Genomic DNA, 17,503 nt, shown 5'->3' on the forward strand with positions numbered 1-17,503 from the left:
TCACTATTCACCTGTCCTAGATCACCCCCTGGGAGTTAGTGGTTTGGGGCCGGGGCGGGTTTGGTTTAGGACGAACGCCCTCCGATCGTGTCAGTATCGGCTCCCCCGTGTTCTGAAGACAAAGATAGAGACACGAGGAGCACATCTTCAATGCAGTGTACAGATAGCCTCTCTCCCTAGTACGGTTATGGCCTTTTCTACTCATGTATCGGTTTTTCTATTTGATTTTTTTTCTCCTTGTAAATAAAGATCAATAAATTATTTTGTAAAGCGACCCTGCCTCGGTGTGTGCATCTTTCCCGTCGCACGGTGCAGCTGCTGATGAAGAGGAGGCGGGGTTTAGACTCGTGTGTTAAGCCTTTTATTGCTGTACACGGTATCTGTCCTCAGACACTTTTCATCCAACTTGTTTTGCATAAGTAATTAAGTCCTTTCATTAGAATACCCTGTTAAACAATATTCCTAAATCAAGTAATCAATCCCACACCCGTCGTTTCAATGATGCGATCCCATCTTTGATGTGACTTAACCCTCGTGCTGCCTTCGGGTCACATGACCCAAAGGTTCATAACGAACCATCATTGTGTTTACCCAATTTTACCCAATATAAAAATAATTTTCTTTTAACCATTCCAATGTGGGGGGTCTGAGACAGCCCGACAGTTAAAAGAAAATGTTTCACTTTGTTTTTGTATGAGGTAAATTTGTTGCAATACGACGGTGGGTCACAATGACTGATGGGTCAGAATGACCCGAAGATAACACAAGGGTTAACAGATATAAATGTACAGAGGAAACTTACGGAAAAGAGAAAACAAACATTAAACGTGCCGCTGTCCAATTAAATAATTAGTTGACTGTCTACAGTTCATCATAACTGTTCTTTGTCACCCTTTTCAGGGGAAGGCTGTGATATTAAAGGAGGTTTAATAACAAAAAGGCATGGGTGAAAGTTCCAAACCAAAACATTAACACAATAATTATGACACAGCGCGTATAAAAATTCAACACATCCATCCACAACATCCTCATCAAACATATTAAGACTTTGTCACAACGAGCATCTCATAGACCATCTCCTGAAGGGGAGTTCCATATATTTCAATTGGATAAATTGAAATGTATGGCATTTACAATTATCTAAATATACGGGCAGTTAATTATTTTCTCCCCGTATAAACTTGGATAAAAGGTCAACTTATAGGGTTCTCAGACCTTAAACATCAAAGTCAAGGACTTTAAGAACTTCACGGGCAATTATCAAGGATAATTACTGTTACGACGCTGAGAATCTTTATAATGAGATCTAGCACACTTTACTGAAGACCACAGACGATGAAAAGGCTTGAATGTTTGAACGCTTCTCCATTGTGCTGCAACAGTGATGAGAGACGACGAGGTCTCTTGCCTTCTCCAACACAGCACAGCCCATCTGTGGTCTTTGGCCCTGATAACATCAATTTATATTCGTTAAAAATATATACATTCAAGCACTTTCAGTGTCTATATTCCAAAACTTGCAATGCCTTAATTTTTTCCTTCTAAAATTCACAAACTTTCAAGGAGCAGTGGGAACCCTGGACATAGGTAATGATCAATATTCCCAGTTTGCAGATGTACTGTAATGGAAGGGCAGACAGACACTTTTGTTTCGAGGGAGAAGAACAGTTGCCTTGCAACAGAAAAACGTAGTTCGCTGTATTCCATCCTCTAGTGATGTCCAGGGCTGTCTGTCCTGTGTTCCAACCATGTATCAGAAGCAGATGCTGGGAAATTAATGAATGCAACACTTTAAACTACGTGCTTAACCCTTGTGTTATCTTCGGGTCATTCTGACCCATCAGTCATTGTGACCCACCGTCGTATTGTGACAACTTTACCGCATACAAAAACCAAGTGAGGAATTTTCTTTTAACCGTCGGGCTGTCTAAGACCCCTCACATTGCGAAGGTTAAAAGAAAATGCTATTTATTTGTTTTTGTATTGGGTAAAATTGGGTAAACACAACGATGGTTCGTTGTGAACCTTTGGGTCACGTGACCCGAAGGCAGCACAAGGGTTAAGTTGTCATTGAGGGAGTGGCACGGTGACACAAACTGACAAATCCAGGCATGTTGCTCTTCAAGCGTCTTTCTTTGTTTGATATGCGAGACAAGACTTACATTATTTCAAAGTATTAATTCATACGAACAGCCAACAGCCACATCTTACTGACAGGATACAGAATAGGACTGGACAGTGTCAACTTAGTTGTGCTGAACCCCAAGTGATGTGAAACCACTGGTGGAACAGGAAAGGATGCCCTATGATTAGTTGGCTCCTAAAAAAGAAAACCATCACTATCGTGTCTGACAAGCTCCCATACTAGTCACTCTTTCTGGAGCACGTCCCTGAACTACCAGGTAACAGTTTGAGATGATCACATACAGAATTCAGCTGAATTGATGAACGTCAATTATTCCTGTTATATTCTTTCCCACACAACTTTTCCCTTCCAAGCAACGAGCACTGTGAGCACCAGATGAAGACTGCGCCACACACTTTGATTATAACAATATAAATCTAGTTTAATTAAATTCTACTTATTATAATTTAGTTAATAAAGCTTATTTCTGTTGATTCTTAGTATATTTCATAAGTTCTGCTTCACTACAACAATAAACAAGTCACATCGAGGTTAAAGTCCCCGTCTTTCCTCATCGTGTTGACCTACACGCAATGACCGTCTAAAATAATGTTAACCCTGTCAGCGGTGCTGCCGACCTGTTCAAATTGAACGCACTCCATGCTCGTGTTCAATCTCTTGTCATTCATACACATCATCAAGCAGATTTGAAAAGACTATTATATGATGTATCCTCACCAAAGGTGCAACAAATAGACAAAAAAAAACACCTGTGTTGCTGTACACAGTGGACGTTGCTACTGACGACCTGGTAAGAAGCAGGACATCCAGAAGAGTAAGGGCGAATCAACCCTTGTTTATGCCCTCGAAAGCTTGTCTTTAGAAAATATGTTTTAAAAATAATAATAAAATAAACCATGACCGCTCTACAAACACCACAGTTCAAGTCAAACTGACCCTCTGAGTGTGTTGCAAGATTTGAGCAGACTACTGTGAGCTGGTCCCAGTATTTAGTTTATATCCCATAACTTGACACACTGGCCAGTGTCCCTGGTAGCATCTGTCCTGAAGCCGTGGGGAAACTGCAGAGTCATTGAGGAAGAGATTCGTCATAAATTCATATTATTTTGCATAGATTTTGTTTTGTACATTACTAATCTCAGAGGGTGAAGAACCAGTACCAGCGAGAGAGACAGACATAATATGGCCATATAAACAGGACCAGAATTGGGACCAGAGACACAGAACCAGAAGCAGGACCACAACCAGAAACACACTACCTCCCAGAGACACAGTACCTCCCAGAAACACAGTACCTCCCAGAAACACCCACTGTCAGCAGCAGAGGGAGCCACTCTACAGACACAAGATGCTGAAGATGACGAGAGGCCGAGGTGGCCGTAACGAGGACCAGACCAACACTGACGTATCCCAGCTGTCAGTGTCCAGCCCCCTATGTCTTAGATCTTAGAAAAAACTGGCACATGACAGGCTCAAATCAGGACCCTTGTGAATCCCACCAGAAGACAATCCAAGCTCGTTAAAGCAATTCTAACGGCCTGTAGTGGAGTTCAGTCCTATATTGTGGTTAAGAGGCACACACAGACAGAGCACTGCTGGGAGTCAAGGGAAGTAGTGGTTCTGGGAAGGGAATCAAAAATGTGCTGTTGCTTTTTCCCCAAAATATTTGCTGCAAAAACAAAATATATAAAATCCAGAGGATATTGTAAAAAAGGTTCTCCAGAAAAAAAACATGAGAAGCACCATTAGTGTTTATGTCTGAGGCTGATTTTCACAGTAACACTGAACATGTCACTGACGATTATGATAATGAGGATTATGATAGAGAAATAAAGAGTAAGAATGAACAATTTGGACAATTGTGTAACACCATAACTTTGTAAAAATCTAAAACAACAGCACACATCAGTAAATCAGTCAGTCATCTTGTTTGGAAGGCTGTTTCTCCAGAACTCAAATGCAATTCGGATGACCAGCCATGGTCTCATCTCAAAACAACAGCCTCTCTGACATGAAACACCAGACAGTGTGTTTCAAGGCCTCAACAGTGTTCTGAATGTGAGACTTTAGGTTTTACAGCAGACTGATCCTTTAAAGTGTCTGTTCCCAGGAGAGTAGGGACAATGGTACTAGTCTCCGTGACAACAGCCCAGCTCAGAGCCACAGCAACAAGACACTACCTCTAGAACGTTGGCCTCATCTCAAGTCTTTCCATAAAGAGGCGGCTGAATGTTGTGAACTTGCACCAGTGTTCGAACTTTCTATGTAGGCAATCACAGAACAGAACCAACCAATCATCTAAATGTAGAACTTTGAGGACCTGTGTGGCCTCCATAGCTCAGGCCTCCTCAGCTCTATAGCATGGTACTCATGGTGACTATGGCTTCTGGCTTGCAGTTTTTCACAGAGGAGGTTCGGCATGCAAAGGGCTTTCATAGGGAAAAAAAGAATGGTGAGAAGAAAAGAAAGAGTGAGAGGGGAGGAGAGAGGGAAGAGATGATACGGAAGAGAAAAGGAGACGGAGAGTGAGGTTCTCCCTCCCCCCTCAGAGGTAAAGGCGAATCTCTTGGGCTGAGCCAGGGAGTCTGTCCTGCAAGAAGGAGTCTGTCCTGCAGGGAGGAGTCTGTCCTGCAGGGAGGAGTCTGTCCTGCAGGGAGGAGTCTGTCCTGCAGGGAGGAGTCTGTCCTGCAGGGAGGAGTCTGTCCTGCAGGGAGGAGTCTGTCCTGCAGGGAGGAGTCTGTCCTGCAGGGAGGAGTCTGTCCTGCAGGGAGGAGTCTGTCCTGCAGGGAGGAGTCTTTATCTGGCCTGGCTGGAAGAGCAGCATCCTTGTTGTTAGCAACAAAGCCTTGACACAGTGAAGGGTGGGGTCTCTCAATCACCTACATGTGCATGTCCTCCAGTGTGTGTGTGTGTGTGTGTGTTTGCGTGTTAGTCTGATCAGGATGTGGACGAGCCCGCTGGCCAGTCCGATTAGTTCCGATTAGTTCTGTCCAGTGTGACTGGTGCGGTCCTCATTGTGGGTCCATGTGATTGGCTGCGTGGTCAGTATCGGTACATGTGATAGGTGCTGGACCAGGTGGAGGCGAAGGTCCAGGCTGGGAATCGAAGCAGCATGGCGTCCAGCTGGGGTGTCCGCTGGTCCTCGCCAAAGAAGTAGTGGGAGGATATCGCCACAGTGACCATCCCCTCTGGGCCATCAGGGTCCCGTTCCCTGGGAGGCTGGTGGGGGGGGAAGAGGTGAACGTTACCAAAGGGTCACACACACTTAGACACAGAGTAGAGTACAGGAAAGTAGAGCACAGGAGAGTTGAGTATAGGAGAGTAGAGCACAGGAGAGTAAAGCACAAGAGAGTAGAGTACAGGAGAGTAGAGTACAGGAGAGTAGAGTACAGGAGAGTAGAGTACAGGAGGGTAGAGTACAGGAGGGTAGAGTACAGGAGAGTAGAGTACAGGAGAGTAGAGTACAGGAGGGTAGAGTACAGGAGGGTAGAGTACAGGAGGGTAGAGTACAGGAGGGTAGAGTACAGGAGGGTAGAGTACAGGAGGGTAGAGCACAAGAGAGTAGAGCACAAGAGAGTAGAGTACAGGAGAGTAGAACACAGGAGAGTAGAGCACAGGAGAGTAGAGTACAGGAGAGTATAGCACAGGAGAGTAGAGCACAGGAGAGTAGAGCACAGGAGAGTAGAGTACAGGAGACTAGAGTACAGGAGAGTAGAGTATATGTTATATGGCTATTGCGTATAACATAATGACAGTCTTGCGGGCTTGGTGGGATGACTGAACTGCAGCAAGAAATGTACGGACAACTTAGGAGGGCTGCCTAAGGCTTTTCAATGCAGGAAAAACCCTGCTGTACAGGTAAGTTAAGTACCTGTATTTCGAACCAGAAGTTCCATGCAGGGGCATCGAGGCCATGTGAGTAGAAGATGAAGTACTCCCCAGCCAGGTGATACTGGGGGTTCCCATCTCCAAACGACCAGCTGGATAGAGAGGCCCCGCGATGGGGCATGAGGTAGAGAGACATGTGGCTGGGGCCTGGGGAGGTGGTGGAGGTTGGAGAGAGGTCAGAATACACACATCCACAGAAAGACATGTAGATACACACACACACACACACACACACACACACACACACGGTAGACACCAGACAGCACAGAGACAGTGTGAGCTCCTGACCTTTGACCTGGAAGGCCATCCTGACTGTGCCCCAGTTGGTTGGTTCTTTAGATATGAGCTGAAACTGCACAGGAGACTTGGGGGAGACCTCAGGAGCAGGCAGGTACCAGTCCTTCCTGGAACACACACACACACACACACACACACACACATCAAGCCAATCAGGTTAAAAGACACTGAACTGTCTGTATTCTGCTAATCTGCTAACCCAACTACCAATTAGCTTTAAGATTCAGGAAAGTGTTCACAAGGGAGCTCAAGAGGCGGAGGAGCTACTGACTTGACCAGGAACTTGATGGGCAGGAACCAGGGGAAGCCACAGAAGGGCCGGTCCTGGCGGCACTGGGTCCGGATGCTGTCGTTGAGCTCCGGGATGTGCGGCGTGACGTGCTGCATGCCTGTGTAGTCGAAGCTGTTCACCCACAAGCCTGAGTCGGTGCTCTCCACCTGGCCGTCCAGGCTGTGGAACGTCCGGGTGGTGTGCTGGGGACGAGGGGGGACGGGCGGGGAGACAGACACACAGACAACACCGTCAGGCAGACATCCACCACTGAATCGGATCGGATCAAGTTGGTGTTATAGAGTGAAAACCAACAGGAGCGGAGAGCTAGCTGTTAGAGGTTGTGTGTGTACATGTGTGTATGTGTGAGAGTGTGTGTGTGTGTGTGTGTGTCTCTGTATGTCTCACCTGGATGAAGACCCGTTTGGGTCGGGGGCCGGCCGGGTCGGCAGAGTAAGGGAACAGCAGTCCAGATGACACCAGCAGGACCATCACAATGAAGACCGATCCCAGGGCTGCCAAGATCCACTTGGTACTGCGCACCAGGTACACAAAATGGAGCTGGGGGTGGGAGAGACCAAGAACAAGAGAGAGAGAGACGGAGAGAGACGGAGAGAGAGAGAGATGGAGAGAGAGAAACAGAGAGCGAGAGAAGAGAGAGACAGAGAGAGAAGAGAGCGACAGAAGAGGAAGAAGAAAGACTGATTAGGCACAGAGTTTATTAAAAACCTCATCCATCACTTCTCATTCTAGAACAGCCACAACACCCCCCCCCCCCCCCTTCCTCTCTCTCTCTTCATCCCTCCCTCCCTTCTCTGTCAACTCACAAAGAAGGACGAGAGGAAGATGGTGGCCAGGGTGACGAGTGTTGCCAGGACAACGTCAGGGGGGATCTCCGACCCGCTCCGCCCCAGGATGGGGGTGAAGATCTCGAACACCACCCAGATCAGGAACATGAAGTGCACGTAGGGCAGCGCCAGACCCAACATGTAGAGCACAGAGTACTTCACTGAAGCTCCTGGATGGAGGGAGGGAGGGAGTGAAAGAGAAAATGTATTTAGATATGTGGTTAGATTTGCATCAAACTAGGGTTATGCAGGATGTGGAAGTGTAGTATATGACTGTGTAGAGTAGGGTTATGTAGTGTAGTGTATGACTGTGTAGAGTAGGGTTATGTAGTGTAGTGTATGACTGTGTAGAGTAGGGTTATGTAGTGCAGTGTATGACTGTGTAGAGTAGGGTTATGTAGTGTAGTGTATGACTGTGTAGAGTAGGGTTATGTAGTGTAGTGTATGACTGTGTAGAGTAGGGTTATGTAGTGTAGTGTATGACTGTGTAGAGTAGGGTTATGTAGTGTAGTGTATGACTGTGTAGAGTAGGGTTATGTAGTGTAGTGTATGACTGTGTAGAGTAGGGTTATGTAGTGCAGTGTATGACTGTGTAGAGTAGGGTTATGTAGTGTAGTGTATGACTGTGTAGAGTAGGGTTATGTAGTGTAGTGTATGACTGTGTAGAGTAGGGTTATGTAGTGTAGTGTATGACTGTGTATAGTAGGGTTATGTAGTGTAATGTATGACTGTGTAGAGTAGGGTTATGTAGTGTAGTGTATGACTGTGTAGAGTAGGGTTATGTAGTGTAGTGTATGACTGTGTAGAGTAGGGTTATGTAGTGTAGTGTATGACTGTGTAGAGTAGGGTTATGTAGTGTAGGGTAGTTTAGGGTAGGGTTATGTAGGGTAGTTTAGGGTAGGGTTATGTAGGGTAGTTTAGGGTAGGGTTATGTAGGGTAGTTTAGGGTAGGGTTATGTAGGGTAGTTTAGGGTAGGGTTATGTAGGGTAGTTTAGGGTAGGGTTATGTAGGGTAGTTTAGGGTAGGGTAATATAGCTGACCTCTGTGTCTGAACTCTGAGGCCAGCAGCAGCTTGGTGGCCAGGGGGAAGGCCACCATGAGCATGGGGACGTAGGCGGAGCACAGGCCCAGCTGGGAGAGGTAGACCAGGGCACAGCACCACAGCAGCAGGCTCACATCGAAGTACAGCTCACCCAGATCCAGACGACGCACGCCCTGGAACACACAGGTCAGGGGTCAGGGGGAGGGGCTGAGTAGGGGGTCAGGGGGAGGGGCTGAGTAGGGGGTCAGGGGGAGGGGCTGAGTAGGGGGTCAGGGGGAGGGGCTGAGTAGGGAGTCAGTGGAAAGAGTTGGGGAGTGGTCCTTGGGCTCAGGGTTAGGATGTATGCAGGTGAGGGAGTGGCCACACAGGGTCGACATCGACAGCACGGCAGGTGGTTGGAAGAGAGAGAAGTTCTGTGTGACAGCACCCCCCCCCCCCCACCCCCCCGCCTGGGTGAAGGCACATTGTCACACACAGTGACAATCCATTAGCCTCCTTGTGTCATGATTCTGGCAACCTTTTTCAGGCCAGAGTTGAATACACTCATGATCCCTCATGAGAGTTGAGAAACATGACTTCCTCCTCCCTTGTTTGAATTCTTCCTCTTTCATCCTGTCATCCCTCTCTCCTTACCTCATGCAATAACACCCCAACTGCAGTGAGACAGTATCAGATGCTCTCTGGCCACAGAGAGAAAAAAAGAGGAAGAGAGGGGGAGGAAGAGAGAGAGAGAGTGACAGAAAGGGAGAGAGAAAGAGAGAGAGCATATTCTGCTTCACTGGATGGCCGTCGCCCCAGCCTTCTCACTCCAAAGAGCTATCAACAGGACACACACACATGTGTGTATGTTTGTGTGTGTGTGTGTGTGTGCAGGGTCTTTGTCTGTGCTCACTGAGCTGCAGTCAGATAGCTTGTCCCGTTTCCCTGTGGCTTACCTCCTACAGGACCTTCCTATTGTAAACCCAGTCTGCCCCTGCCTCAGAGCACAGTGCGAGTACATATTCTTCTAAAGCGAGCGTGCAGTGAGCCCAGTGTTACTAGTTGGGGTTTATCTGTGTGTGTGTGTTTGTATGTGTCTGTGTGTGAGTGTGAGTGTGCGCGTGTGATAGTGTCTGTGGACACTAATGAAAGAAATGGTATTTGAATGAGCGCAGTGCATCTGAGTGAGTGAAAGAGACAGAAGGAGGGAGAGAGGGAGGCAGGGAGGGAAGTGGAGGTTGCTATGGTACACGGGCGATGGGGGTGGTTGGGGGGGGGGGGTAAAATACCAAGAAACAGAGGTGAAGCGGGAAGAATGGGGGGGAAAAAAAGAAAAGAGAGAGAGAAAGAAAGAGGGCTTATCTAGGTAGGAGGTCATAACCATGGAAATAGAATTCACAGTAGAATGTGGCTGAGCATTTTAATTCTACGCTCAGCCAATCACATGTTCAAGACTAATCTTAGTAGTGCGGAAACTTGTTAACAACACACGGATAACATCTCCTGTTCACACATCGTGTAGCAGATGGAAAAACAAACAGGATGGTTTTCAATGTCACTTGGTGTGTGAATGTCTTGATTACACTACATTTACATTTAGTCATATAGCAGACGCTCTTATCCAGAGCGACTTACAGTAAGTACAGGGACATTCCCCCCGTGGCAAGTAGGGTGAAGTGCCTTGCCCACGGACACAACGTCATTTTTGCACGGCCAGGAATCGAACTGGCAACCTTCAGATAACTAGCCCGATTCCCTAACCGCTCAGCCACCTGATTCCCTGACTGTTGTACACAGGAGCTTGCAGCTAGATTCAGCCATTGTCTTGACTGACCACTAAGCCATTTTAACCAGGATGACCTCCGTGGTCCTAATGACCCTGTCTGACCCTTGACATCTGACCCCAAAAATATAGCGTCTCACGGTACTAGAATCCCGTCCAGCCCTAACCAGAAGCGTCCTCCGTAGGGATAGGACCTAGTCCCAGTACTCACCCCATAGTACAGGTTCTTTGCCAGCGTGTGGATCAGAACCATCTTGCCGGTGGCAGCCGACCCGTAGAGGCAGATGGAGGCGTAGAAGTGGCTGTACCAGAACATGGAGCGTCCAGACAGGGACACCAGCAGAGCCACGATCAGGACCGTCAGCAGGGTGACCAGCCAGCTCAGGACCACCACACCAGTGGCGTACGCCAGCTCCCGCACATACCGCCCCCCTGAGACACACACATACATATGTATAATGAGAGAGAGAACATGGGACAGATCCACACACACACAAAAACAAGCACAGACAGCATTATACAGTTTGTATAACCGGTCTAACTGGTGACAGCTCTTTCTCTCTCTCTCTCTGCATTCCTTTTTAACTTGCTTTCGCAGCCAGCTGTCTCAGTAAACAGGAAACCCTTCTGAGCACCCACCCAGGTTGGCGGGCAGAGCGGCCTTCTTGCCCAGGTACACGAAGGTGGCGGCGGCCGTCATGTAGTTGAGGATGGCGCCCACGCGGGCGGGGTACGCCACCACCACCATGCCCAGCAGGTCGAAGAACACCATGTTACCGTGGCGATACGCCGAGGAGTCCGCCAGCTCCTCCGACATCGCCAGGTGCTTTAGGACGGCCAGGATGTTGTCACCTGAAGAAAGGAAGCAGGGAGGAAGGGAGGTCAGAGGTCGTCGCTGAAGGATGATTCAACTGCGTGTCTGGGATGACGAGAATGTCCATCTTGCTGGACGGGGAGCTGGATAAGAGAGCCTCACACACATTTATTTAAATGCGTTTGCTTTGCTTTACCCATCGCAATGGTTTTTTAATGAGCGCAGTGCTGTTCACACATCTTTTTGCTTTGCATCGCAATGCAACCAGAACTGGTGTACTCGATACGAGGTGTAATATGGTCTGGATTTTGTTGGCGGGACACCATTGCTGGTTAGGAAGCGTTTGGTTGTGATGGCCCAGTGATGTGGGCTGAGAGATGCCCCGCTGTGGGCTATGAAAGATCTCCCTGTTCTGCTCTGGTTTAGACAAACAGTCCAGGAAGCCCCCACACACACACACACACACACACACACACACACACACAATCACACACACGCATACACAACCAAACACACAGAACACAGTCCCGTCCCTGTGCTGGGGGACGTGGAACAAAGTGTCCATTGTTCTTGTTTTATGTGGGCCATCAACAGTGTGTGTCCAGTGTCCTGCTATCAGAACGTAAACATGCAGAGCAGCCACGCTCGCATGTGGTCTCAGCAGGCAGGCCGCTGTGGTCTGAGGGGTGTGATGTTAGACATGATTCAGACTCCACCAGCATGCTTCACTTACCCTCCACAAAACACACTCTGTCTATCCGCTCTGCTCCTACCCGCCCTCCTATTCCTCTCTTCTCCCTTCCTCTTCCGACAATCCGCAACCCTCCTCCTCCCCTCTCCTGCCCCCCCCCCCCCCCCCAAACACATATATAAATAGCCCCCCCCCCCAGCAGACTCTCCCAGAGTGCACCACTAATAATTCATGCTGTCTTCAAGGCCACTGCTCCAGCTTTGTTTCCCAGCCAGCAGTTTCCAGAAAGTTTGGCTATGATCTGCTCTGAGGTCAGTTGTTGTTCCGAGCATCCTTATGGTGCAGGTCCTGGCTGGGGGAGGGCAGACCAGCATCCAGGAGCTACTAAACCCCAGACACAGGCACTAGGGAGTTGGAAAGCCATCCGTATCAGAAGAGCTGGTGTGGAAAGTAGTGTGTGTTCCTGAGTCGTACCTGCTCTTTGGATGGAGTCAGTCAGGATTCTGTCGGCGGTGTCGTACTTGGTGTGGTAGATGAAGCCGTTCTCTATGAAGGCCAGGTCTATACCTAAACACACACACACACACACACACACACACAGAGTTAGATTAAATAAACAGCGCCAAAATGCTCCAGATAGGATATCTAGCTGTTAGCGCGCTACCTGGGATGTTTCCAAAGTCCCTGTAGATGCGGAAGTCTGTGTCGGAGGGAATGACGCCACTCTGGAACACTTCCTGTCCCACCACAGAGGCAAAGGGGTGTTTGGCAGCATGGACGTATGCCTGCACCAGCCATGGGTTCTCTGGGCCTGGGGTCAGGGGGGGGGACGACAGGGGAGGGAGGGGAGAGGAAGAAGGAGAGGGAGTGTCAGATTAAGAGTAAGCTACGATGTGCTGAGCATGCTTCCAGATGCAGAAATAGAACTCATATATCATCTGAGCATGCTTCCAGATGCAGAAATAGAACTCATATATCATCTGAGCATGCTTCCAGATGCAGAAATAGAACTCATATCATCTGAGCATGCTTCCAGATGCAGAAATAGAACTCATATATCATCCGAGCACGCTGGGACTGTGGAGACTAGAGTGCAGGTGCAGCCAATCCCCAAACCAGACACCATAACAACACCTGGGCCTGGGGGGGGGGGGTCGGACTGGGCGTCACAGCCAGGTGTTTGTCAACTGCTTCTCTCCTCAGAGGCGTGTTGCTGCTGAGTCACACACACACACAGACTACCTACCTGTCTGGAAGACAACCTCCTTGCCCCCCACTCCTGCTGCCTCCAGGTTGATGAAGGCTCTGACCTGCTGAGCCCATGGGTGCTGGGTGATGAAGCCGTGACTAGCCTGGGGGGGGAGAAGAGTGAGAGATGGAGAAACAGAGGGAAGATGGAAAGTGTGAAGGAGAGGAGAGAAAAGGGAGACATGATGCAGAGAGAAAGAGATGTAGCAATAAAGAGAAGTGTGAATGGAGATTTAGTTAGGTCAGTGTTTAAATCTCTGGCCACAGCACTTCAAAGACATTGCTGTGTTGAGGGTTAGGAACTAAGGGTTTAGAGAACAGCCCTGTCAGCCTGCTGGTAATTAAAGTATATGGTAAGCGATAAGGTCAAAGTCTGCATCAATCGATGTCATGGTTCCTCTTTGTCTCCATTTCTCCCGTGGCTCTCTGACCATCCATCTCTGTCACCTTCTCCCTCTTTCTACTTTTGTCTTTAACTCTCTCTCTTTCTCTCCCTCTCTCTCTCGCTCTGTCTCTCACACACTCACCTGCAGCACGTTCTCCTCGGCTCCGTTGAAGAGGAAGATGACTCCATGGCGAAGGGGCGTGGTCAGGTTGGCCAGCGAATGGAGTACCTCCAACATAACGGCACAGCTCACTGCATCATCACTCGCTCCTATGGGGACGAGAGAGGGGCAGGGGGCCGTTCACTGAGGATAGTGTGTATGCGTGTGTCTAGAGAGCTGTCTAACTACCAGACCAGAACCTGTCATCGGCTAGACAGGCAGAGAGAGGTGAGCAGCTACAAAACAGGTACCTTAGAAAGTAATTACCACAGAGAGCCAATGAGATGGCCCGGCTGATAAAAGGACAACACATGATGAGGGTGAGAAGGGCAACAGGTACGTGGAACCATCCCACAGACCTATATTAGCATAATATCTACCAACTGACCACCCTGATGGAGAGAAAAAGAGAGAGCATGTGTGTGTGTGTGTGTGAGAGAGAGAGTAAGAGTGCACAAAAGGACAATAAGTATGAGAAAAGGGAGTTAAGGGTGAAAGAGAATCATATAACTCAGCTCAGTGAAGGAGCGAGACAGAGAGGGCGAGAGAGAGAGGGGGCGAGAGAGAGAGGGCGAGAGAGAAAGAGAGAGAGAGGGCGAGAGAGAGAGAGAGAGGGCGAGAGAGAGTGTGCAGCATGCCAGGGAGCAGGGTGCCGTATCTTTGTATTAGTTTCCTCTACATCTGCAGCTTTCTCTCTCTCACAAACATTCAGTGCCCTAATAGTCCTCAAGTTAAGATAGGCTAAGCTAAACTAGGGTCGGCAGGTCTAGTAATCTGCTCCTTACCATGGATGTCCAAGTTCAGGCTTAATCAAGGAGATCACACCCTGATTATGTCAGCTCTCTAGTTAATGGTCACCAAGCAACAAACCCAGGGTCAGATTAAGCCCCCGAGGAATTCTGGTACAAACTATTAGAGGGTGAAATCAGGGAACGGACTCAGCATCTGTTAGACAGGGACTCCACTATGGGAGGATAAAACCTGTACAGCAGGTCACCGTGCCCTCAGAGCGCTGTCCAAACCCCCCTTCACAGTCATGTGGGACACTGCATCGGATTATTCAACTCCTTTCTTGGAGGGTGGGGTTGGGGGGGAGATGTTTGGAATTCCTGAGTGTTGTGGTGCAGTTCTGCTGGTTCTGTAGGTGGGTCTGGGCTGGGATGAGGCTGGTCCAGTCTGGGATGGGGCTGGGCCAGGAGGGGATGGGGCTGGGCCAGGAGGGGTTCAGGGAGTTTTCCTGCTTCTCATCTATGGGTGTGTTTGCTCAACTGGTATCAGTTTCCTGGTACTGTAGGCTGGGCTACGTGCACATTCAGGAACATTTCACAGTATGAGGCTCCAGGGTGGAGACTGTTAGAAGCCTGTGTGTGTGTGTGTGTGTGTGTGTGTGTGTGTGTGTGTGTGTGTGTGTGTGTGTGTGTGTGTGTGTGTGTATAATGTGCTTGTTTGCAAAGAACTGAAACCCGACTGTATTGACTAAAGAAATGTGCTTGTGAGTACACTTTAGTACAATCTGATGACCAGGCTCTCTCTCTCTCCACCCAATGTGACACTTAACACCCTCTGAGGCACATTTCTGCATATGCCTTGACCATAGCTGCCAAAAACAGATACCGATTCAGGATCTAGATACTGACCCAAGTTAAAAATCAAATATCCAGCTCTCTTCTCTGACCAGGAGGGAAGTAACAACAAAACTATCCGTTATAAGTCCTAAGTAGGATCTCCATCACATGCATGTGTTTCTAACCCATGGAGATGACTGAGGCATCTCAGGGGACATGTTTTCAGACAGTTAGAGGTAACACATCCAGACGCACTCCCAGGGCCCTGGAGGTTTTCTGTTGCTCTAACTCAGTCTCTGACACTGAGCGCTCTGTCATTATTGACTTATTGAATCGCAGTGGCATGGCTCGGCTGTCCAGCACCAGATGCCGGTTAAGGCCATACCTGGGCTGTTGGCCACTGAGTCAAAGTGACAGTTGGCCAGCATAAAGTGCTGCGCCCCGGTCTTGGGCTCCAAGCGGACGGCGATGTTGCTGACGCGGTCATAGTAGCTGGTGAACCCGCCCAGGAAATCGATGCTGAAGGATCCGGTTGGCCGCTGCACGTCCACGGTAAGGCGGTGAGGTCCGGCGGCGCTTTCGGAGCGGACGTGCTCGATCTGCTGCAGCAGGTACTCCACCGTCAGGACCTCGTTCTCATGGCTGCCAACAGGGCGCGGCCCAACACTTGTGATCCGCTCCAGATGCCTCCTGGGAAGTGGGCGAGGAGGGAGGGGTAATAGAGAAAGTGTGTGAGAGAAATGGGGACGGAGGGAGTGAAGTAAATAGGCAAGAGGGAGAAAAGGGTGAGAGAGAGAAGGGAAAGAAAAGAGAGAGGGAGTAAAAAGAAAGACAGAGGATGGTTGACAGTTGGGTTGTTATTACAGTTTTAAATAGTCAATTCCTGTCAAACAAATACATATTTGATTTATCATTTTCACTCATCCATCTAGAGTGGTGGAGGAGCCAAGGAGTGTTTTAAAAGAAAAACCAACAGTCCGAATCTACCGTTACTGTACCCACTTCTCCTTTGTGTTTGGTTTCATAATCAGTTCCTACTGCCACAGCCCCTTTCAAGAACACACTCATCTGATCCCTGCTGATCACAGAGAGGCTGTCCTACTGGTCAGCTGGCTAGCCCTACCATGGCTACAGCATGTCCCAGTCCTACCAGTACATAGTCCAGTCCAGCTGTTCATATGGCTGCCAGAGCTGGTCAGTGGGACTGGCTTCCATCCTGTTTCCTCTCCTATCATATCCTTTAAGAAGAAAATAGCCAACAGCTAAAGCAGGGGCCTCCATGTCATGGCCAGCACTGATATAACCTCATGACACAGCCAGGCTATCTGACACCGTGGGAAGCTGATCCTCCAGAATAACTCTGATGCTGACATAAAGGGGCATCATACAAGCACGGACACAGACTGGTGCACACACCCACCTGCAGACTGACAAACACGTGCACACACACGCACACCTGCAGACTGACAAACACGTGGACTGACACATGAGCACACACAGACCATCAGAGTGACATTCGCATGAGCCCACAAACACTTTCACGCGCAAATACATCTTCACCCTCTGATTAGATGGACAGAACAGTACTGTAAGGGAGCGGCTCTGATGTAATTTCTGTGCACAGGAGTGTTAATGAAGAATAACGTGAAACTAAGGACAATATGAACATTAGCCTTGAATGCCCTTTGCTAAATGCTGATAACAGCAAACAAAAGTAATGATGCAACTGCAAGTGCGAGTGCAAACTACAGTGAGAGTACACGAACGGGCGAATCATTAACAGACTAGCAAGTCAAGTGACTTTCTCAGTTACACACCCTATCGACGTCTGAGTTAATTTACCCTGAGGCAAGCTACCGACCGTTACTAGGTGGGTCTGTTCAGTTGAGTACAGAAGCCAAACAACTAGAGGAAAGGTGAGAACGGTAGCTGGCTAGCTAGGTATTTGAAGGATCCGTTAAGGAATCAAACCTGTAAAAGTATGATCCACCCGCCACATAAAGCATTGTACTTAAGCAATACCAGTAAAACACTCACCTTGCACGGACTGCATTGAACTCTCCAGTAGACCTGCCTATGACAAGCTGCTGTAAGGATAACTGAACGAGTCCCCACAGCACAAAGATAAACACAGCCACAAGAAAAGCTGCGACTCCTTCGCGCAGCAGGTACAAGTTAACGTCCGGCTTTCTTTTCAGGTCACTGCAGCCGTTATTTCCACACTGACCCTGGGAGTCGTTTTGCTCTTGCAAAACATTGGTTTGCGTCCCGTAGGGTTTTATTCTTCTTATAGTGGTGTCACTCTCCATCTTTGCCACTGGTACACCAGCAAGCGTCGCTCGCTTCAGCAAATAACCGACGGATTGCAAAGAGGGTCAAAATTCC

At 48.6% G+C, this 17,503-nt stretch overlaps 1 protein-coding gene across 1 annotated transcript; it reads right to left on the bottom strand.

Annotated features, from left to right (window-relative positions):
* Positions 1-350: 350 nt before the first annotated feature.
* Positions 351-17,427, bottom strand: LOC136956069 (endoplasmic reticulum metallopeptidase 1). The gene is made up of 15 exons (XM_067249889.1): positions 17,156-17,427; positions 15,504-15,808; positions 13,536-13,663; positions 13,007-13,112; positions 12,425-12,571; positions 12,235-12,327; positions 10,895-11,107; positions 10,467-10,687; positions 8,492-8,666; positions 7,430-7,620; positions 7,011-7,163; positions 6,603-6,805; positions 6,323-6,438; positions 6,018-6,181; positions 351-5,365 (listed from the first exon to the last, which is right to left on the bottom strand). Exons 1-15 carry the CDS (start codon positions 17,425-17,427, stop codon positions 5,189-5,191), a joined length of 2,664 nt encoding a protein of 887 aa, XP_067105990.1. The 3' UTR covers positions 351-5,188.
* Positions 17,428-17,503: the final 76 nt, after the last annotated feature.

The sequence above is a fragment of the Osmerus mordax genome, chromosome 14, assembly GCF_038355195.1.
Source record: "Osmerus mordax isolate fOsmMor3 chromosome 14, fOsmMor3.pri, whole genome shotgun sequence".
NCBI classification, from domain to species: Eukaryota; Metazoa; Chordata; class Actinopteri; order Osmeriformes; family Osmeridae; genus Osmerus; species Osmerus mordax.

Excerpts from the sequence above, each read along its gene's own strand:
- LOC136956069 (XM_067249889.1), bottom strand. The coding sequence starts at position 17,427 with ATGGAGAGTGACACCACTATAAGAAGAATAAAACCCTACGGGACGCAA. Across the intron at positions 13,113-13,535 it reads CCGAGGAGAACGTGCTGCAG|GCTAGTCACGGCTTCATCAC; the intron begins GTGAGTGTGTGA and ends CTCCCCCCCCAG. Across the intron at positions 7,164-7,429 it reads TCTTCCTCTCGTCCTTCTTT|CTCCATTTTGTGTACCTGGT; the intron begins GTGAGTTGACAG and ends TCCCACCCCCAG.